The following is a 23549-nucleotide window of genomic DNA, read 5'->3' as shown; positions in this document are numbered from 1 at the left end:
GGCACAAAACTAGTTGTGCTATTTTCAATGCTCGGATGAGGGATGGGGCCTCAGTCACTGATCATGTACTGTATATGATCGAGATGATTGAGCGCCTAAGCAAATTGGGCTTTCCTCTGCACGAGCAGCTCGGTAAGGATGCGATCCTTAATTCCTTGCCCAAGTCCTTCCTCCCATTCCTTACTCATTTTCGAATGACAAAGCCTGCAGTAAACTACCACGGATTGTTGGGGTTGCTGCAGAACTTTGAGAAGGATCACCAACTCCATAAGGAGTCGGTGAATGTAGTGGGAGGGTCTTCTTCTCGTCGTCAACCCTTTGGGAAGGGGAAGAAGAACAAGAAGAAGAAAAATAAGAAGGTGCAATCTCATGCTGGGACAGTAGCACGGGGTCAGACCAAGAAGCGCAAGCATGACCAGAGCCAGGCGGAGTGCTTCTTTTGCAAGAAGCACGGGCATTGGAAGAGGAACTGTCCTCAATACATTGCCTCCCTGGACCCGAACAGGCCAAAGAAGAAGCAAGGTAATTATATGATAACTCCTTGCAACTTTTCGATTTGTGATACTACTGCCTGGGTATTGGATACCGGAAGCCCTTATCATATTTGTAATTCGATGCAGGGTCTGCAGGTCAGTAGGAGATTTGATGAAGGCGAGAGGTTCCTGAATGTTGGAGATGGAAGCAAAGTTCCAGTTCTAGCTTTAGGAATCATGAGTCTTGTAATCAATTCTCGTAATGTAATTCTGAGTGAATGTCACTATTGTCCAAGTTTTTTATTAAATATTATTTCTGTAGGCCTTTTGGCCATGTACGGTTATGATTTTTTAATAAAAGAAATATTTGCAATATCATTTTGAATGGTGTTACAATATTTGTTGGACAATTAAATAATGAATTTACTTACTATCACAGCCTGTTAATGTGGTTCAAAAATTCGGTAAACGCTCTAGAATAGATAATGTGTCAGAAGTCTACCTTTGGCACTGTAGGCTAGGTCATATCAATAAGAACAGGATAAACAGGTTGGCTCAAGAAGGAATTCTTGAAGTTAGTGATTGTGAATCACTTCCAACCTGTGAGTCCTGTCTTCTTGGAAAGATGACCAAGTCACCTTTTACTGGAAAAGGTGAGCGAGCCAGTGAACTCTTAGGTCTGGTACATTCTGATGTATGTGGACCCATGAGCTCAAGTGCAAGAGGTGGATTTTTCTACTTCATAACCTTCACAGACGACCTATCTAGGTATGGGTATGTCTATTTAATGAAGCATAAGTCGGAATCATTTGAAATGTTCAAACTATTCCGAAATGAGGTAGAAAAACAAACTGGAAGTGTATTAAAACTCTTCGATCTGATCGAGGAGGTGAATACCTTTCCAATGAGTTTCTGACGTATCTAGGGAGAATGGGATTCTCTCTCAGTGGACTCCTCCTGGAACACCACAGCATAATGGTGTGTCTGAAAGGAGGAATCGGACCCTGTTAGACATGGTTCGATCCATGATGGGGTTTGCTGGTCTGCCGATCTCCCTCTGGGGATATGCGCTCGAATCGGCTTGTTACCTTCTAAATAGAGTTCCGAGTAAGTCTGTAGCCAAAACGCCATATGAGATATGGATAGGACGTAAGCCAGTACTCTCGCACCTTAGGGTTTGGGGGTGTCCGGCTTATGTTAAACGTTTAATTACAGACAAGCTTGGACCTAGGTCTGACAAGTGTAATTTTATAGGGTACCCAAAAGAGACCAAAGGGTATTATTTCTACCTTGCTGATGAGCAAAAGGTGTTTGTCAGCCTTAAGGCAATCTTTTTAGAAAAGGAGTTCCTTAGTGAAGGAACTGTTGCCTCTAAAGTCGAACTTGACGAAGTTCGACAGGTGGAAAAACCGACACATGTTACTGAACCTGAACCGGATTTGATTAGATCAGATCCGGAGCCCATTGATTATGCACCCTTAAGGCGGTCTGGTAGAGTACCACATCAACCGGACAGATATTATGGTTTCTTGGTCCGGGATGGTGATCCTATCGAACTTGATGAAAACGATGAGGATCCGATCACCTACATGGATGCAATGCAGAGACCTGACTCTGAGAAATGGCTAGAGGCCATGAAATCCGAAATGGAGTCCATGAAGGTCAACGATGTGTGGACATTGGTTGACCCACCCGAAGGAGTAAAACCCATAGGGTGTAAGTGGGTCTTCAAAAGGAAGAGGGGCGCAGACGGAAAGGTGGAGACCTATAAAGCCCGTCTGGTTGCCAAGGGATATCGTCAACGTTATGGTATAGACTATGACGAGACGTTTTCTCCTGTGGCAATGCTCAAATCCATTCGGATTATGCTTGCGATAGCTGCCCATCTGGACTATGAAATCTGGCAGATGGATGTGAAGACAGCTTTCCTAAACGGAGAGCTGGACGAAGAGGTGTATATGATACAACCTGAAGGGTTCACATCCACAGATGAGTCTAAGGTGTGCAAGCTACAGAGGTCCATTTATGGACTTAAGCAGGCATCTCGGAGTTGGAACATACGTTTTGATAGGACGATCAAAACGTATGGCTTCGTTAAGAACGGAGAAGAACCCTGCATTTATAAGTGGGCTAATGGTCCAGCAGTAGTATTTCTTGTATTGTATGTGGATGACATTCTCTTAATCGGGAATGATGTCCCTGCATTACAGGGAATAAAGATTTGGCTATCGTCACAGTTCTCCATGAAGGATCTGGGAGAAGCTTCCTACATCCTAGGGATGAGGATCTATAGGGATAGATCCAAAAAGTTGCTTGGCTTATCCCAGTCCACGTACATTGATACTATGCTGAAAAGGTTCAGCATGGAAAATTCAAGAAAGGCTATCTACCGATAGGCCATGGAATTTCTCTCTCGAAGAGGGATTGTCCGACAACACCTCAAGAGAGAGAGCGTATGGGTAGGATTCCATATGCTTCGGCAGTGGGATCTATCATGTACGCCATGACATGTACACGACCAGATGTGGCATACTCACTAGGGGTAGTGAGTAGATACCAATCTGATCCAGGAGAGAATCACTGGAAGGTTGTTAAAACCATCCTGAAGTATTTAAGAAATACTAAGGACCAGTGGCTTATATATGGTGAATCGGACTTGAGACTTATAGGGTTTACAGACTCTAGTTTCCAGTCTGATCGAGATGATAGCAAGAGTGTGTCAGGATTTATTTTTACCCTTAATGGTGGGGCTGTCTGCTGGAAGAGTTCCAAGCAGCACACTGTGGCTGATTCAGTATGCGAGGCGGAGTATATTGCTGCATCAGATGCTGCCAAAGAAGCGGTGTGGCTGAGAAAATTCATCACCGAGCTCGGAGTAGCACCCTCCCTTGTTGGTCCAGTTCTGCTCTACTGCGACAGCTCTGGAGCCATTGCTCAGGCGAAGGAACCAAAGGCACACCAGCGGACGAAGCATATTCTGCGCCGCTACCATCTCATCCGGGAGATCGTGGATCGAGGTGACGTCGACCTTCAGAAGATCGACGGGAAGGAGAACCTGGCCGACCCATTCACTAAAGCCATTGCGGTGAAGGAGTTCAACGACTACAAGTCGAAGATGGGTATTAGATACTGCACCGATAGGCTTTAGGCCAAGTGGGAGATTGTTGGGAATAGTGTCCCAAAGCCAATCGTCAGCCTGTTGACGGTTGTGCTCCTTTTGTATTAGTACATGAATTATAAATAAATAAAAGTTATTTTGGTATTTTTTCATCACAAATGTTTCATCTTCTAATGAACTCCTGTGTTGTGGTGAAGTCCTTAGGACTATTTAGACTCGACAAAGGAGGATTTGTCGCTTAGTCCTTAAACATGTTCGCGACCAAATGATACGTTGTTACCAAGGACGACAATATTTATCGAGCATAGGTCGTTGTGTGCCATATGGGTTGGTTGTCCTCATAACCAAAGAGTGTGGAGACACTGGTATGGCATACAGGTGAGATGTAATGGTACATCTGCACTGAACGTGACCAACTCCGGAGCTATTTCTGCTGTCAAGATTTGCTCCGATGGGATATGGGTATAAATGTCCCTCCGACCTGAGACCGCCACGGTGACTTGCAAGCAACTCACTGCACTTAGGCACTGGACTACCTGAATTTCTAATTCAGTGACGGAAGGTTGCTGGGTGTAGTCAAGTACTTGACTTGTCGGTGCGTGTGTCAAGATGGGATTGACCACTCCAGTTTAGGAGCTGTGTACAGTCGTGTTTCAATTTAGCAAAACCTTGGCCAGGGTAGTCCTAGTGAGGAGTCACAGGACTAATTGAGTTGAGCACGATTCGGATGATATCATCAGGGTTGACAGTTTAACCCTGAGTCATCCTAAACACAGGGGTCAAAAGGGATGAATTATACGGTAACCATATTCACGTAGGTTCTGAATGTTGCGATTGCGATTATTCGACCTATCCGGTCGTCGGGTACCATTGCTAGATGGTCACTTCGATTAGTACAGAAATTGGTTCCTGTGCTACCGGCTTAGGTTCGAACCTGCGGGGTCACACACATTAGAGGTTCCTTTCTGATCTGATGGCTGATTATGAGTCTTATCTATCTGGACTCTATGATTGAGAATTAGGATTCTCTAATCATGAGTTCCACACATTTTGGGTACCGGGGTCAAAATTTTGAATTTCGAATTTTGAATTTGAAATTTGAACTCTTTGATCAGGGTTTCATATCGATGGTCTCTGATGCCTGATTGCCCATCGGATTTGGACTCAATATTTATGAGAGGTTTAATTAGTGATTTAATCACTAATTAACTCAATTTGATTGAGTAATTATTTTTGGATCAAGTCCAATTGAATTGGATTCAGTTTGGATTGACCCGATTAGGTTAAATGTTGACCTAATCGCTAAGGTGGTTTAGTCCCTGATTTGATCAGGGGTTAGGTTTAGTTAATTCCTGATTTGATTAGGATTTTATTAAGCCTAATTAAGCCTAATTATGTTGGGTTTAATTTGGTCTAATTGTGCTCAACCTATTTTAAACTAGGTTGGCTCAATTTGAATCAAACCACCTTGTTTTAAATTCCCTGCGTCACCCAACTTCCTTGCACCCATTTGAATTCACGAGAAGAAACTTCTCGTGAAATTTTTCTCACGCAAAACCCTTCCCCACATCCTCATTTGTGCACCATATGGATGGATAAATAATTAGTTAGCCATTCAAATTCAAAGCATGTTTGAATTTGAATGGATAACTTATCACTTGCCCTTTCATCCTTATCCATTTTGTGCGCCACATTACTTACACGAGAAAAGGTTTCTCGTGAAACTTTTTCCACGCACAAAGAGCCACGCCCCTTCTCTTCTCACGCCCAAAAGGATAGGGATAAGTTGTTTTCGTTTGAATTCAAATTTGATTTGAATTCAAATGTGTAACCTCTTGTCTTTATCCTCTCACGCGGATAAGACACGTTCGACGTTGTTTTAAAAAGAGGAGAAAGGTGGGACGTGCGTAGAAAAATTAGGAGAGAAACTTTGGGGCGTGAGGAAGGCTTCTGCGTAAGGTGAAGGTCCAAAACCTTCCGAGAGAAAAAGAAAGAAAAGAGAGAAAATTGGGCGCAGGGTTTTTGGTGTGTACCCTAGGGTTTCTACCTAGGGTTCGGGAAGTGAGATTGGTGTGCCACGAGTGTCGTGAGTCCACCAAATTTAGAGAGAGATCCATCAGCCTCTCAAGTAACTGTGCAGATGATCCAGAGCATCCGAGAAGTCGGCACACATCGATCGAAGGAGTTCGATCAACATCTGCCATCAAAAGGGTGAAATCACGAACTAGCATTCGTGAGGAGCTGATCAGACGGGAGCTTCGTGTGGACGATCCGCAGAGGCCAGACAGTTGGGTGGCTGCGACGTGACGATCAGAGCCCTCCGACGGTGATCAGATTGCGGTGATCGACTACCCGCAAAAGGTGATGTGTTCTGAACACAGTACTGTAAAACGTTTACTGATTCAAATTTGAATTTCAAATTTAAATGCATGCTGTTGTATCATATTTAGATCCTAGTGTAGGGTTAATTAGTATTAATTAATGAGATTAATTAATAATTCTGCTGTAAAATAGTAATTTTGAAAAAATTTTAAAATTATCATTTTGCCCCTGCACTAAATTTTCGCTTCAAAGATATGTGTATTAATGTTGCTATAGAATAACTAAAATGTCTTCTTTCTTTTTTTGAAAAATGTAGAGAAGATGGATTTGCATCCGCTATGATTTCTTCTAAAGAAATTATATCTAAAATAAAAATAGAACCTAAATTTTATGATAAACATATCATTCATAGAAAGAAATAATTTGATGAGAATATTGATAATAAAAAAATAAAATCTCTTAAAAAATTATTTAGAATTGATTATTTCTTATATATAGTAGATCAAGCAATTTTTTTACTCCAAAATAGATTTGAATGGCTTAAGATTTATGAAAATATTTTTAGTTTTCTATTTAGTGATAAAAAATTGAAGTCATTAGACAATGATAGTTTGAAAGAATATTGTCTTAATCTTAAATGTTCCTTAAAATATAATAATTACTCTGATATTGATGGTTTAGATTTATTTTCAGAGCTAAAAATTTTAAAAAAAATTATACAAATGGAATATAACAGTCCAATGGATATACTCAATCACATAAGAAGACTCAACTCTTTTTTAAATATATATATTATTTTTAGAATAATGTTAATAATTTCAGTAAGTGTTGCTTCAGTAGAAAGAAGTTTTGCAAAACTAAAATTAATAAAATCTTATTTAAGATCAACAATGTCTCAAGAAAGATTAAATAGTTGACTATATTATCAATTGAAAAAGAAATATTAAAAAACTTGATTATAAAAATTTAATTAGAAATTTTACATCTCAAAAAGCTAGAAAAATAAAATTTTAATAAAAAATTTACATATATTTCAATAGAAAAAAAAAATTATTTTAGTATTTAGCTTTAGGTCTCCATATGTGTTGAGCTGCCCCTACTAACAATGCACATCAAACTCAGAAGCATCTCATATACCCCAGATCATCTATATCTACAAGATTAAGCACCCTGAATCTCTCATAACAAGCGATGCTCAAACATCATGGGTACTATACTCATAACTTTATCGATATAAAATTGACTAATTAGTCATCCAGACTATGAGTCACAATACCATGTGCAATACTAGATGGTTTTTCCTAAGCCCACATGTCCATATAATTTAACTCAATCACTTTCCTAGACATGCACTAATGGGCCACATCATTCCATAACCCTAAGTAACATGCTAAAGTAGCTATCATTGAGCTTCCTCTTCATGAAATAATCTTAGATCAATAATGATATACATTAGACCAAGTATAAACGATCCTTGGGACTCACATAGTGACAAAGCAGGGATTCATTCATCACTCCGTCTATCGATCAGCTTCTAGCACATACGGTATGATGCGTATGCTATGGTGTCATCCCATAAATATAGTCGTGTCACTCATAAGAAAATAAAGGACACTATATGGATTTTAGTCTAGTCACTATCTCCTAAGTTAAACAAATCGATCGCTTCCACTGTTCTTGCTTAAAAAACTCACATCCAGCTTTATACAGACTTCATAGAGTTATAAATATACTCTATGATCGAGCTTAAAAAAAGTTTCATCTTAGTTCCAACTAAGGTGACATATAGTTATTTAGTATAGCAACATCTTGCTCGCTTGCTAAGCACCAAAGATATAAATATCTCAGTTTGCTCGCTATCTCAGCATCAAGATAAATTGCCCATATAAGAGGGCCAATTTTAACCCAGTGACACTCAAACAAGGATGTGTCCTCCATTCCAAAAGCAATACAAAGATATAAGAAATAAATAATACTATACATAAATAAATATCAATCATAAAAGCTATCCATACAATGTAGCTCAAAGTCTACACAATCCCATAGTCTTAACATAAGAAAGAAATACACCTCTAACTAGTTTAGTTGAGCTCCTATTTTTCTAGAATTGTATAGAATACCTATTATGCCCTTAATAGATAAAAGATCATATCTTTTTATTCTTAAATTTTATATAAATAATAATATTATAATTATATTAATATAAATATATTATAAATATATTATAATATAACATTACATCATAATAATTTATTATATTAATATAATACTAATATATATTAATATTATATTAATATAATATTAATATTTTAAAATAATAAATTTATTAATATAAATATTAGTACTATATTAATATTAATAAAAATATTATATTAATATAAATATTAAAATAATATTAAAATATAATAAATATTATAATATTAAGTATTTAATTTTCACCATCCATTAATATTTTATAAAATTTTTAGCCGTGAATCTTAAAAAAATATTTTTGAATAAAAAAAATCATTAATTTTTATCCTATGAGGAGTTCCAAAACTTTCACCTTCCATGAATTTTTACTTTCTATGAAACGTGAGAAGTGTCTTCCTATGTTAAGATATTTTTTTATTCTCTTTTCTCTAAAAATTCTAACCAAATAAAAAATTTCTTCTTTATTTTTCAAAAATTACTTTTTTTTCCCCCTACGCTTCCGGTGAACCAAATAAGTCCTTAGAGGTATTTTGGTCATTTAATACAACACCGTTCAGCATTAACGGGGAGATGGACAAAGGGGGGCCAACTTCATAGCAAAATGGTATATGGAGGGTTATTTTGAGCCTTTTAAAAACGAGATGTCAGGTCCTAAAATGGGAAAACTTTTTTTTTTTTTTTTCGAACCTCCTTCAAACCCACGAAATCTTCATTCCTCTGGGTCAATAAACATTTGTTTAGTTTTGCCAGCTGTTAAATAAGTATTATTTTTGCATTTGATTAGCCATGTAAACATGTTTAGGACATCTATTGCTTTTGACAAGCATTTTATGTGGGCAGTTGGGATCAGGACGATGGATTAAGAAATTTTGGCTCCCCCAACCTAGTTGTGTCACGTTAATGATAGCGTAAAAAAAGAGTTGTCTTGAGAAGAATAAAAATAATATATCAATGGCCTAAATAAAGTTAAATATATTTTTTTAAAATTTCAATCCAAGATTATTATTTTATTGTAATCTTAGATATCCAACTTCAAGAATGCGAAAGATTGGATGGTGACTTTAGAAACAAAGGGACCTGGGGGTCATCACGTGGTGCGGGGCAGAATTGCTTTAGATTTATTCCAACTTCGTATTGGGGGAAACCAACTTCCTAACTATTGGCGGTCGAAACATAAACTCAGAGGATGTTTGATTCGCAATTGGAATCGAAATCAGAATGAATTAAAATTAGAATCGAAATGAAAATGATCAAATCATTCGAAGTGTTTGATTTGTGATCGGAATAAGAATCGAAATAGATGATTTCCATTGTTGTTGTTTGGTTCATGCAAAAATAAAAATCGTAGTCAACTCAAATTTTTACTTTTATTCTTAATTAAAATTTTTAAAAATTAATTATTTTAAAAATTAATATTAAATAAAAATTAAACATAATAATAATATTTTTATTTTTTTAAAAAAAATTATCATTAAAAAATTCTAGCATAATCTAAGCTCCCACACTTGACATACAACCCGATGATCAAATTCCACAATACAGTATGCATTTCAATTCCATCTTTTACTGCCATCCGGCGAACTCTGATTCCAAAAGTAAGGTTCTTGAGCTCAGCACAAGCGTGCAACCGTGACCCTATTAGGGACCACGCTGTCCTGCCTCCATTCCATCTCCTCGTATAGTCCCAAGCACGCTTCATAGTTGCCGCCCTGAGAGTACCCAGATACCATGAAGTTCCAGGAGATGATATCTCTTTGGAGCATCGCATTGAACAACTTCCTCACGGAGGTCAAATCATCCATCCGAGCATAAGCATTATCAATCCATTGGAGACGAAGAGGTCGGCGCTGAGGCCAATGTGGAGGGCGAAGGCATGGACCTCCCTTTCGATGAGGCGGGGGAGCGAGGAGGTGGGGAGGGAGGAGAGGGACTTGAGAAGGGCAGAGAGGGTGAAGGCGTCCTCGCCAGAAAGCCGGCGAGGATGCGATGCTGCAAGCGTGCTGCCGACCGCTGGAGCGGTGCTTTCGATGGCCCGACGTCACCGACGATGGAGATGGGCTCCTCTGGCACTTGGATCTAAAGCCTCACGCCTTCGACGACTTCTCCATCGCAGTCGTCCAAACCAACTCTTCCCTGGAGGATCCTCACCTCCCCCTCCGCCACCTTCTTTGGCATCTTCGATGGGCACAACGGCCCGAGGCCTCCCGCTTCGTCCACAACCATCTTTTCCCCCGCCTCCATACTACTCATCTACCACTTGCCCCTCGTAGAAGAGATTTTTACTCGATTTATCACTCTAATCAGTAGTTTTTTGGCAGAATTCACGTCAGAGAAAGGGAGATCTCGATGGAGGTGATAAGGAAGACGTTTAATGCAATGGAGGAGGAAGAGCTCTAAATCGATATCTTTTTTTAATTCCTGTTCTGGTGGAATGGAATCTCAATCCAACGAAAAAAATTTGGATTGGACTGGAAAGGAATTGCACCATTCTCATTCCTCTTTGGAATGAAAATCGAAATAAATTTTTTTCCAACTGAATAGTTAAATTAGAAATCATCCATTCTGATTCTTAGTTCAGATTTTAATTTTTCCAACCAAACACCCGTTCGAATGCTTCATTTAGACCACAAGATTGCCACTGGGCACACGAGAAACTGCTTTCTTTTTTTTTGGAGGGAAGACCGGCCTAGTCCTGTTGACCAACTTAGCAGTGATGGTTCTGTTAGGAGTAATTAATTTACGAAGGTTGTTGGGATTGTGACCGTGATATGAAGGGATCCAAACAGTTTATGAGATCGGATTTCGTTCTACCAAGAAGGACAAAAAGAAAAAAATAAAGAGAGATCAGCTTTCAAAAGGTTCAATTGTTAATGTCATCTCGTTTATGAGACGGTTTGCTCTGATGTTACCGTTAAACTTCCCAATATTTCTTTATTAAGAAAATTTTACTTTCCAGCATAATGCCCAGGGCCTGTTGACCGGAAAATTACTTTTAGATCTGTCGGAGGTTGATATTTATTTCTTAGTCCCTAACTCTTTTTTTATTTTATTTTTTTATGATAAAACCCATTTTTTATAACTAGTAAGACAAGGCATTCGTAATTATATATCAAGCATGAATATGTAGAAAATTACACGTGTATAGAACAAGACAAGTCAATGACGTACAGTCCAAGAATTAAAAGATAATGAAACATAGGGAGCAATACTAAAATACTAATGGTAGTTCGTAACCAAAAAAAAAAAAAAAGGAATCAAACCACGCGCCAGGAATTCTTTACCCACCTCCACCGACATTAGGAAAGAAAAAAAAAAAGGCACGCATAATGGACGAGATGGCTTAGTCCCTTGACTAATGTTAACATTTAAAAAGACTACTCTTACCATTATTTTTAATATATTTACAAGCCAAAAAGCTAGCTAGGAGTACACATAAGCCAAGGACTGAAATAATATTTTTCATTTCTTTTCTAATGGTTGTAGAACTCTGGTACCTGAGACGGTTCTGACTGGTTGATTGAAGGGATGCTGAGAATCTGATAGTCCCTCTGTTTTATCCGTGAGAGAAGCATCAAGATTACCATAGGGCTTGTAAAGAGGCAGTTCACGAGACTACACTTAATAACTCTTTGATTCTGTTTGATTAAATTTTTAGAATATCAAAAAATATTTTTAAATTTTTAAAAAATATTTTAAAGTGATACAATAATATTTGATAAAAATATCAAAAAATTATTTTCATTTTATTAAAAAATTAAAAAAATTTATTTAAAAAAATTATATTTTAAATTTTTTTAAAAAAAATATTTATCAGCTAAAATCAAAAAATTATTTTATTTTTTTTTAAATACTTTATCAATATGATTACTAAACAATAAATAATTTTTTATAAAAATTTTATTTTCAAAAATTTTACTCCTCAAAAATTTTACTTTCAAAAATTTCAAAAACTCTAGCACTACCAGCAACCCCAAATATACTCCACGTAGGCTACACTAAACTCCACTTACGCAGTCTTGGACTGCAACAGACCACACCACTTTATACAAATCATGTCAACTCACAAGAGCATAAATAAAAAACCCTGCTAATATATTCCCTCTCAAGCCAAAACCAACAAGCTCATATGTGGACCCACCCTGTCACTAACCTATGCCACCCTTGGGAGACTCCATAGGATCCGAACAAGACACCTTTGTCAGGACTAAGAAAGGTTGAAAAGCTGTCACTAAGGGGCCACTACTTCATTGGCTTTTAGCAATATTGGTATAATCATTGATTGATGTAGATATTCTACCAGGCTAATTAGGTGAAAATAAATGAAGATGGTGGCCTTACCTTCTAAATTCAACCATCTGTGGATGGATGATATTTCATTTTCTAAAGCTGGATGCATCTTATTAAGAATCTCTCCAGAAATCGCGAGTCATAACTGAAATAGATTAATCAGCAGGACTCTGAAATTGCCCAGAAACATGAAAAAGCAAAATCATGCTAAAGTTAGAGCATAAAAGGCAAAACACTCACTAATACTGCATAGGATTGGTCTTTGTAAACAAAAAATGATTATAATACACATATCATCCACTATAGTGCGCATGAGGCAGTGAGTCTACAAGTGGTGCTACTATTATCTGATTTGAAAATTGCGAAGCAGAATACAGAGAAAATAACCAAATACACCACACAAAGACCTAAATATTCCCCCCTTCTTTGAATGTGACTTTTAAGTTCCCATGCTCTACATTGGTGTTGGACCACAAATATACGCTGGCCAACTTGTCAAACATGCCATCAACGACAAATCATCCGATGTGCTCTTTTCTTTGTAATATTATGCTTTTGGCATTATCTACAATAAAGAGTAATGTATATGTGCTTGTACTTCTTTATTAAATTTCTACATAGATATGGCCACTAACTCATCCTCACTATTTAATTTAAGTCCGTATGGGTTTTGTTAATAAGATGGAAGTATCAAAGCAATTTGGTAACATTTCAAACAAGCACCCATTCTTTCATCTAACATTTGTTAACAGTCTGTTTATTAATGTAGTTCCAAAAATATTACATTGCGTTTTTGTTGGAACTTTGAGGACTGGTTCATGTTTCTCCCCCATAAAAAAAACTGCCCTAGATGTTGATGCTCTAATTTAGAAAATACATTGTCAAAGAAAAGCACATAATAAATGCATTGTGATTTTGAAATTTTCTAAAACTTCACATCTGTTTCCAGACAATTGCAACCACAGTTTCTTCCCCTTTTTCTTACTTTATTTTGGTCTATATCTACCACAGCTACTGGTTGAAAAGAGAAAGTTGATAGCACATATTTACAGGAATTGACTGTAATAATCTTTAAACTAGAAGTTGACACATGAGCATATCAGAAATGTGCCGGGTAGCAAGAAAAAGAATAATACCTCATCTTTATTGCAAAGTTCCATCTGAACACATTTACCTAATAAATAATTGAAACAGTTCCAGACCAAAGCATAGCACAGAATGCCATCTCCTGCACGACGTGTTTCCGCAACTATTGAATTTTCACCCTGTATGATTATGGTACCATCGAGCAGCTAGGACTGGAACCATCCAAACACAAACATCTACACAACAACCCCCCCCCCCACCCAAAAAGAATGTGTCAACGAATCTTAAATAAATGTCGATCCCAGAACCCAACCAATATCATGGAAAATCCACCTCTCAATTGACAGTTGGGCAAAAGAACATGGTGTTGCTTGTCCATAAGCTCTGTACATATCAAACGCTTGAAAGAAAATCTTCAGCTTGTTCCTCACATACCAGCCATGAAAGGGCACCAGTTTGGTACTCATTCTATGCAACAAATCAAGCAACATATTCATTCTCAAGAACTGGCTGTGTCCGTGTCCCTGAGGCCACAGGTGCCTGAGTGTTTCCAACCCTTGCCATTTGTAATGCTTCTCCCACATCAGCACGCTTTTCCATCTCTGCTACCTTGCTTTTCTGCCTGTACCGAGACATCCATGCCACAAGCAATGCCAATAGAACCAAAGCAATGAACCCACCAACCACAGCACCAACAATCTTCGACACCTTAGACGTATTACTCTTAGCGTGACCAGGGCTTGGACCAGGACTTGGGACTTCACTTGGTGCAGGAGAAGGAGCAATCCCACTGGTGTTGACCACAATGGAGAAGTGACCTTGTCGGTATGTTAAACAAGCACTACTCGATACTAAATCTCCAAACTCTGGAAATCCATCCAAATTGAAATATACACATCTGGCACTCAGACCACTTGGTACCATGCTCACATTTGTGAAATTAATCGAAATGGGTGATTTTGAAACAACAACACCTAATTCCGGCAAGTTGTTTGCAGACAGATTTGCTGCATCATAAGCAAGGAGACCTAGCACAGGAGTTAAGTAGGTGAAACCAGGAAGGTTGTAGTAGGTAGAGGACCAGTTATCCAAATTTTGGTAAACCAGCACAAGCCTTTCCACATATGGCTGAATGATGACTCCTTTGGGGATGTGAAATTCCTTGAAGCTTGGAACTCCTCTGTTATATAAGCTCCCACTCCTGAGCCTCAATGCTGAAATCTTGATACCAGTGATATTGGATGGGACTTGACCATCATATGGTTTTCCGGTGCGGGGATGGACAAAAGCTCGGAAAGCATAGTCCTGAAGGAGTGCATCTAGTGATCTTGAAGATGTCATGGAACCTCCAGTTGATTGGGCCTTATATTGATATGCCGATAGAACCCCAATGGACACAAGGATGATCATGAAATGGTGAATGGACTCCATGGATGCTGAAAGTTTTTGAAGACTGTTCCAATTAGTAACCTTAGCCGATCTCTGAAGCTTTTATATAGATTACATATAATGCCCCAAATCCCTCCTTCTATCAAGTTTCTTTCAAAGGGATTGGGCAAAACAAGAGGACGACCTCACAATCCCCCAAACAACCGATTCAAAGACTTCATACGCTCCTAGCTCTCCTCATTTCTAAAACTTCAAAATAGCAACGAACAAAGCCATATTAGAGTATCTAACGGTGGAAGAGATGCTCGAGAATTACACCAGAAAACCGAAAGCAAGAGGAAATCAGCTTCTACTTTAACAAACTTTCGAACCTCCAAAGCAATGGACTCATCTTCTAGTACATTCATATGAAATCATCAAAGAAACAACAGAGATAAAGCTCAAAACCTAAACTTTCTCCGAAGTACCTGAATCCCGCTCAATCGAAACCCTAGCACCGTCCAGATCGATACAATCTGCAGCAATGCCTGTCTTCGGAGCCTTTTCCAACTAAATCTCCAAGAAATGTCCCAGAACTCTACCAGGAACCCCAATTCGTTCAGCAAAATCTCTCTTTTCGAAGCCCTCTTCTCTAGCTCAAAACCCACTAGCGTCCAGAAACCCAGTCCCCATGACGGCTCGCGCTCCACCAATGTCAGCCAATCGAAACCTCTATCAGCTTATATTCAACTCCAGCAGCGCGACTTCAAAATCAAAATTTTTCCCAAAAAAACTCTATCACTTGGAAGCCTCGGCAATATTTGCCTGAAAGACGATTTCAGAGCAAAAAAAACTGCAGATCTCACGCCAGAAAGCGCGTCGCAATCGCCTCCAAACGCCTCCGGATCGACTCCCACGCTCTCGCGAGATCAAGATAGCTGTCGAGAGCGAGATTAGGGCCTCCCAAAACCCTAATCGTCCCAGAAAAACAAGGAAAAAAAAATCGGAAGTACGAAGAGGGGAGAGAGAGGGAAAAGATCACAAGGCGCTGTTACAGCATAAAAACACTGATAAATCCCACTGGCATTTTCGAAATTCCCAAAATGCCCCTAAACTTCCCAAAACGCCCACCCTTTTTTGTCGGGCAGAGACTACGGCGTCGGCGTCCCGCTTTAACGGCGATCTGGCTTTGCTCGCGAGGGAATTTTTCTTTCTAGTCCTTTTCGCAACGTCTAGATTCGATCCGAGCACCTTTGTCAGTTTTTATGGACTCGTTCGAGAAACTTTTTTGCCAGACAGGGGCCTTTATGTAAAGATCCTGATGCAGTGTTCCACATCGGCTGGACTTTGACCCGAAGGACAAGACTAAGTTGATGTCCATGGTCCCGGGTTTCTAGCGAGTCTCGATCACAGCCATTAGATGAGAATCATGTGGTTGTTAGCTGGGCCTGCGAATCCAGCTCATCAATGGCTGTGGAACATTTATACACACAGAGGGTAGCTGTATGGTTTTGCCGTAAGTGGAAAGTGGAGCCCACGGGATTACGGGCTCCGTCAGCGTCCGAATGCGGAATACTATTTTACCTCTTCGAACCCCATGGACCACCTCAACTTGGACACCAGAAATGGGCCGATATCTAACAACATATCCGATAGTTGGGTTCCTGCTTGGGTTAATTTTATGGTCCTTGGATCGTATTGACCGCCAGTTTTAAGAGGGGCTCACCAGCTATTAAATTTCTATTTTTAATTTAATTTTGTTTAGGTACGGGGAACACCGGAGGATGTGGTGCAGACGGGCCTTGCGGTGTCCATAATGTTTGTATTGTACCGTACACATCACGAGGGGTCGTATCACATCCCATCGATGGGGGTAGGAAACCTTTCGATCGCTGTGCCGCAAACTCGTGTACGTGAAGAACCGGGACGGTGGAAGGGTCTGTATCATTGCTACATCGCAGCGCCATTATTCCCTAATTCCACCGCAGAAAATTCATATGCGGGACTTCACGATTTGTGTCGATGAAAAATCGGGCGGTAGCGATGATGGTCGTATAACAATTTCTATGGATGTGGTGGTTGGAACCGAGTTAAAGGCGGCAGCGCCTCGAAGGGATCTTTGTCGGCTTGCTGTCGACATGTGGCGGGCGGCGGGCCACACGCTTGGGTGGGGATCGGGTGGGCCCAGGGATGGGCTGGGCTGCTGGATTGCACTGTGGACAAACGCTTTTTAATTTTAGGTGCGCGGCTTTCTGATGATGATCCAGGAGTGGGTCGTCGTTTTTTGGCTGCTTGGACACGCGTCATGTTTCTATAGGCTGATGTTATTGCGATCTACTGCCACGCATTCGAATAGTCGTTACGAAAAGTTACATGGGCATCTCCGCATCCACAAGCTGTGACACCGACCAAATACATGGCAGCTGTGGTGCACGTGAGTGAAGTAGAACTGTGACAAAATAGCTCTACTTTGGATGCCGTGAATTCCTTGAAGAAAGAAATAAAGAGAAATAAAAATCTCTTAGTTTTTTTGGTAGGATTAAAAAAAAAAAATCGCTTAATTTGATAGCATGACTATTCATACATATTTCTGTTTTTTTAAAAAAATATTGGGTCTTAAGATGCTTTAAACTAATAATTAATAGTAAAAGAAACATAAATATTTTAATAATTATAGAACAGAAGATTAATTTAATTACTTGCAACTATGGCTACAAATTGCTAAAGAATGTAAGCAGGAGATTTTTGCTTCAGCTTTTCTGTAAGTGTTGGTCTGTCCACACTTATGTACTTGTATGAAAATATAAGCATAACTATGTGATACCTCATCTATATAATTATTATTTAGATCAAAGTATACTTTATCTTAACTAAGTTGAAATTTGGATAGGATCGTTCCCAAGCCAACCCTCTCCAGACTAGTAGATTTCACGTTCAGTGCGCTGAGAATAAGTAGCTAACTTGGATTGGGAGGTTGAGCGTGACAATATAAATTTCAAGAATTGGATTTTCTATTAAGCATGGTAATACAATTTCAAGTTTTGTTAGATTTCTAATTAAGTTCGGGTAACCAAACACAATCCAGATATGGGACTCGCCTTGCTAACTTAAGTCAAGCCTAATTTCCATTTTCTTTACCCAGCCTAATTTAAACTCAGACCAAGCTTGCATTAGAGCTAGCTTAAATGTACCCGACATGGCCAACCATACCTGCTTCAATCCAAATTGTATTTTTGTTGAAAATTTTGGAGATTGATCATGAAGGTGCCAGCTGATTGATTCGGTAAAATTACTAAATATTGATTACTAGTGACTTAAGTTTAAATCCTGCCCTCACTCTATTTCGCTGTGCTTTATCTCGTACTGGTCTTTTATAAAGAAAAGAAAAGAATTAAAAAAAAAAAGAAAATAGAAGAAAAGGAAAAGGAGCGTGTACAAGTTTCACTGACTTGCACACCCTGCAACTTTGCCCCGTCTTTTTGCTGACTGTGTTCAATGCTTCCACCAGATATAGGGGCAAGGAGTTCAACCCAAGCAGACAAGAATTAGAATCTAAAAGCTGATGAATGGTCCCAAACCACTGAGGTAGCTACCCAACCCCATGGAAGATGGCACGTAAGACCCATAAAAATCTACACTATTATCATAAGTATGCAAATAGTGATTACACAAACAAATGACATAGTTTATGATTACAAACAATAAAATCAAGAATAAATGAAATTCTACATGCACAAACAAACCAAAAGCACACCCAAGAAGAGAAGGCTAGAAGATCTCAGGCAGGCAGGGTTGGAGACTGCAGCAGCCAGGGGCCTTGAGTTGCTGGAGATGGGGATGGACTCCTCTCTTGCCACCGAGGACCTTCAACTGTACTTGAAGATGGTGATGGAATAATCTCCTGCTGCTTGGGACCTTCGGCCTCGGGCAACATTGATGGACTTGTCTCTATGTCTGCAGGCACATCTTTCGCAATTATCTTCGGAGGAGATGTAGGATCGGCGGGGGTTCTCGATATGGATACCGTCTCTGGAGATGGAGAGGGAGTGCTAGAGAAGGCAGGAGAGGGGAATTCAGGTGCAGAAGGAGATAGCGAGGAATGGGATGGGATCTGGTAGACCTCTGTGAACTCTTCAATGCCCTCATCCAAGTAGACGACATCCTGCAAGGTTAGTTGATGGTATTCCACAATCTCCCTCAGGAACCGATTCTCTCGTGCGTATAATGAGTTCTCATGTGCCAGCCTTGCCTTCTCAGCCAATAATGTCTCCAACTGGAGTCTTATCTGTATCCACACATGAGAATAAAAATATGATTATAAGATCTCAGGACACGAACATGACATTACAGCTCCACTACATAAAAGCATTGCAGCCCAGCCCTCCGTAAAACACGAGATGGGATATCCATTTTTTGATGTAACCATCCTCCACGTAAGTGATCAAGTGAATGATATCACAATTTGATGCTGAAGCAATATACTGAAACTTAGGTATTACATGTATACAGGAAAATAATATTACATGTATATGGGAAAATAATGCAGAATTTCCTGAACTTTGAGCTCTAATTTGACATGCAAAAGCTACAAGGGAACATGCATACCAGGTCGTCATCTTCATCGTCGCTTCCCTTTTCACGGCTCTCTCGCAAGATTTTGTTCTCCTCTTCAAGCTGGGAGCACCGTTGCCTCACAAAAGCCAGGTCTGCCCTGACTGTTTTTAGTTCTCGTAATAGAAGTTTGGCCTTGGCAGCCATTGCATTTGCAACCTGCAATAATAAACAAAAGACTATTTCTTATTTTGCTTTTTTTCTTTTTTTTGAGGAAACGGAAGGTCCAATAACTTCTTATTGTCGAATAATAAAAAAACATCCAAAGCCAAATCTGCTATATAGAATTTTAATATTAACTAGAAAAAGTTATCAGGAGAAAACAGCAAGAAACCATTGCATGGCAGCAAAATGCATGTACCATGATGGGCTAGACAAACCTAGAACAGACATGCCCTGCTAAGATCTGCTTGACTAAAGAGTACAAATTGCATTCTGAAAGGACAACATAAGAGATGAGGATTCTCACTGATTCTTAGGGATACGATCTATAGTTATTGCTACCATCAACATGAGCTGAGCTCACGAAGCATGGTTCCCTACTCAGATTTTAAGAAATGACTTTATTCATGTCGGTCTTTACCTGAAACTCTCCAATTTTCAAAAGGCCTTACCACTTTCAAGATTATTTCCATGTAACGCATGCATGAAGTTGCAAATTTGAAATCTTAAGCAAATCATATAATGTTTGGAAAATAAGGTTGGTATGACACATTATTTGATGAAATAACCCAGACGGACAAATGCAAAACTTTTTCCTACATAATCCAGTGATACACAGTTGCCACTTTACGTCGCGTGAAGCCTTCAGTTGTGTTTCTTGGTCAGTTTGAATCTGAGAGAAAGTATTTGGAGCCAATGTATCTGTGGACTGATCTTGTGCACTGGAACCACTTGCTTTTCTCCTAATTTGCAGCTTTCGTGTTTCTTGAATGATATCAGCTGTTCTATTCTCCACAATTGTCAGGCCTTCCTGACAAAAGTAAGGAACACAGAGTTACTTAAACTGAGAATATAAACCAGAAATTTATCAAAGTAATACCAAGTTCTACGTGCACAATACAGAACATAAACAGTTTTTTGAAACCAAACAAGGAATATGTCGGTATAACTATTAGAAGTAATCGCATGAAATGAATATCAACAGGTTAATAAAAAAAGGAAGCTTTCCATTGTTGACTTGAATAACTATTGGAATTGAGGAATAAACCAAGGGTAAAGAACTCTGAGAGAACTTACTTCTAGGGCATTTCTAATTGAACCACCAATGTGGTTAAGGGAAGAAGCAATTGAATCTGATCCTTTATGAAGTGCAGGCTTTTCTGTCTCCCGGTAGCCTTCAGAATAGGATAGATGGAACTGCTGTCATCAGATTGAAGTCAGGAAAGCAAAAACTTAAATCCTACCACCATACCACAAAAGGTCAAGTTGTGATACAAGCACAAAATGATAAAAAACGTTAAAAGAAGAGACAATTATGCAAAGTTAAGGCCTAATAATGATAACTAAAATGAGTTAATAACCAAACTGTTCCAACAAGTTTTTTCCCCCCCAAGAGGAAAAAGGGTAAATTTAAGCAAAGACCAATTTCTTCAAGCTCTTTCATTTTTTTTTTAAAAAAAAGTCTTCAAGCTCAGATTTCCTACAAATTAAATACCTTTATTACCCAGAAAAAAGAGATGATCCAGCCTCAGACCACTATTTCATTCTTATCAATATCAGTCTGATGATTTTAATATTAAAAAAGAAATTTCAATTTTCTTTTCCAAGGATAACCTGTGTACTTGTTGATAAGTCAACCATCTGGACCTGGTTCCTGCCATGCTCATCAAATTGCTGGGTTGCATTGTCGTCTTCAAGAATTGCTTTAGCTTTTCTAGCCAGAATCCCCCAGAAACCATGTTTAGGTTCATTCAAGCTCTTCATCGATGTGAACGCATAGGTATTTGAATCCTGCACATAAATTTCCCCAGACATGACAAAACAACAGACTGGATTTACACTTAATACCTTATTGGTACCACAATTTACAGGAAGCTAACACATGCACTTGCATAACATAATAAAGTTTCTGGTGAAACATAAAGAAAGGACTAATTTTTGTAAACAATGGTAAACTTGTCCCATAAGTATTAGTCTACAGAACACAGAAAAGAGGTGTCTGTACAAACTATTAACCTGAGTATCCAAAAGGTAACTAAAAACCAGATGTCCAAAAGGTCAAAGTAATATATATCACTGTTATGGACTACTTCCCTAAGCATTTGGACTCATACAGTCAAAATAGGATATTTCATGTAGACAGCAAAGAGACACCAGCAACAACTTCTCATTCGAGACACAACCGCGTACAGTAAAGTTCCATAATATCTAATCCTTAGAATTTTCCCTGTGTTTATCAAAGAATTTACTGCAAATATATTAGAATTTCGCAAACTTTCAATATCAATCCAAGCACCTCTGTTTTTAGAATATTTTGTGTCTAAATTAATTTATGAAACCAAAATATCCATCGGTTTCCCTATTCCAGCTATTTTCATCAATTCCTTTTTATTCTTTCTCAAAATCAAATAAGCTTGCATGATGCATCTCGATCGATCGCTCCTCAACTCGCCAAAAGTTTCTCTTTTATAGAAAAAGGTTACATCCAAACCCAAAACAATACCCCCCTTCCAAATCTAATCAAAGAAAAAACACCAGTTCCAATCATCTCCACCACGCATTCCTCAACTATCTCCACATAAAAGAATCCAATCATCTACGCGTAAAAACAGCCTCCGATTCCCAGAGATCCGAGCAAAATCGGATCTCCAGAACCGAAATAGAGAGAAAAGATCGAAAGTGACGCACCAGGGGTGACCTGGGGAGATTGGATTCCCGATAGGCGGAAGAGAAGGCGGATTCGCCATAGGCGGAGGAGAGAGAGGAGTCGCGGTGGGCGGCGGACGCACGGATGGCTTGGGCGACGAGCTCTGGCGACGCCTGAGAGGAGTCCTCCGGCGGCGTGGATCCGAAGTCCTCGAAGGTGGTGGCCTTGGGCGCACCGAGCTTCCTCCGATACGCCATGGCCAAGGCACGGCGCAGAGAAGCGAGCACCGAAGTATTCGTAAATGCCGCTTCTATAACGAACTCTCTGGACGATTGGAGGCGCGGACCGCGTGCAAGATCCCCCTCATCATGACCGTCCAATCACCAAATGGGACGCGCGAACTGTGATTGGTACGTACATCATTAGACACGGAGCCCCACCTTGGTATACCTGATGAACGGCGATGATGGTTTGATTCGGAGTGGGAAGTGGGAACTAGGCCGCCTACCTCAGCTAGCCGGGCCCCGGTCCGAACCTCCTAAGAGTTTGGGCTTTTCTCAAGCCGGGCCGGCCTGGACTCGTAATTGGCCCGGTTTAGATTTGTTAGTCGGCTTTGATTGGGTGATGTATGTGTAGCTTTAGAGAAAGGCTCAACGCATAACTCAGTAAAGGGGATCACGGATTTGTGGTCCATGAATACACCTATTGCTTCTATACTAACAACAAGCATGATGCAGCGAAAATAAAAAAATAATTAATGGCTATTTTTTTATCTATTTAAATTTTAAAAATTAGATCATTAATATGGATGAGATATGAGCAAGTCAGATCATTCATGGAATGAAATGAAAAAAATATAAAAAATAATTAATATAGATAGAAAAAAATGTAAAAAATAAGTTGTCACAGATATAATGAAAAAATATAAAAATATCAATTTATTAATATGGATGTGACAAAAGAAAATTAAAATATAGATCATCAATGAAGATGGGATGGTTGTGGGGTCTAATTTATACTTATTATGAAATGTGGCTATTTATCTTACAAAATTTATATCTATTCTATATTTTTTTATTATTTTTATATTTATTTTTAAATATATTTTTTTATTTTATTAAAAATTTATATTTATCCTACATAATTTATATTTATTCCATCTATTTCTCTACGATAAATATAAATTATATAAGATAAATATAAATTTGAATGAAATAAATATATATTTTTTCAAAATAAACACAAACTTATCTGGAACAAACACAAAGATTCCTAGATAATT

At 38.9% G+C, this 23549-nt stretch overlaps 2 protein-coding genes across 3 annotated transcripts; both read right to left on the bottom strand.

The window, feature by feature from the left end:
• Positions 1 to 13355: 13355 nt before the first annotated feature.
• On the bottom strand, positions 13356 to 15878 carry LOC105052325 (uncharacterized). The gene is made up of 2 exons (XM_010933098.4): positions 15336 to 15878; positions 13356 to 15117 (listed from the first exon to the last, which is right to left on the bottom strand). The coding sequence occupies exon 2, from the start codon at positions 14908 to 14910 to the stop codon at positions 13960 to 13962; it is 951 nt and encodes a 316-aa protein (XP_010931400.1). The 5' UTR covers positions 14911 to 15117; positions 15336 to 15878; the 3' UTR covers positions 13356 to 13959.
• A 2602-nt stretch (positions 15879 to 18480) lies between these two features.
• LOC105052326 (uncharacterized) lies at positions 18481 to 22553 on the bottom strand. Of its 2 annotated transcripts, none has more exons than XM_019853250.3 (6): positions 22309 to 22553; positions 21235 to 21411; positions 20698 to 20820; positions 20252 to 20431; positions 19453 to 19617; positions 18481 to 19132 (listed from the first exon to the last, which is right to left on the bottom strand). In XM_019853250.3, exons 1-6 carry the CDS (start codon positions 22522 to 22524, stop codon positions 18626 to 18628), a joined length of 1368 nt encoding a protein of 455 aa, XP_019708809.1. In that variant the 5' UTR covers positions 22525 to 22553; the 3' UTR covers positions 18481 to 18625. The 2 variants fall into 2 exon arrangements, with proteins under 2 accessions (XP_019708809.1, XP_010931402.1); XM_010933100.4 differs by having other exon boundaries at positions 18482 to 19132; positions 20698 to 20817.
• Between the last annotated feature and the right edge of the window lie 996 nt (positions 22554 to 23549).

This window comes from Elaeis guineensis, chromosome 10, assembly GCF_000442705.2.
Source record: "Elaeis guineensis isolate ETL-2024a chromosome 10, EG11, whole genome shotgun sequence".
Classification (NCBI taxonomy): Eukaryota; Viridiplantae; Streptophyta; class Magnoliopsida; order Arecales; family Arecaceae; genus Elaeis; species Elaeis guineensis.
The sequence above is the reverse complement of the archived record's forward strand: the minus strand, read 5'-3'. Positions and strand labels throughout refer to the sequence as shown.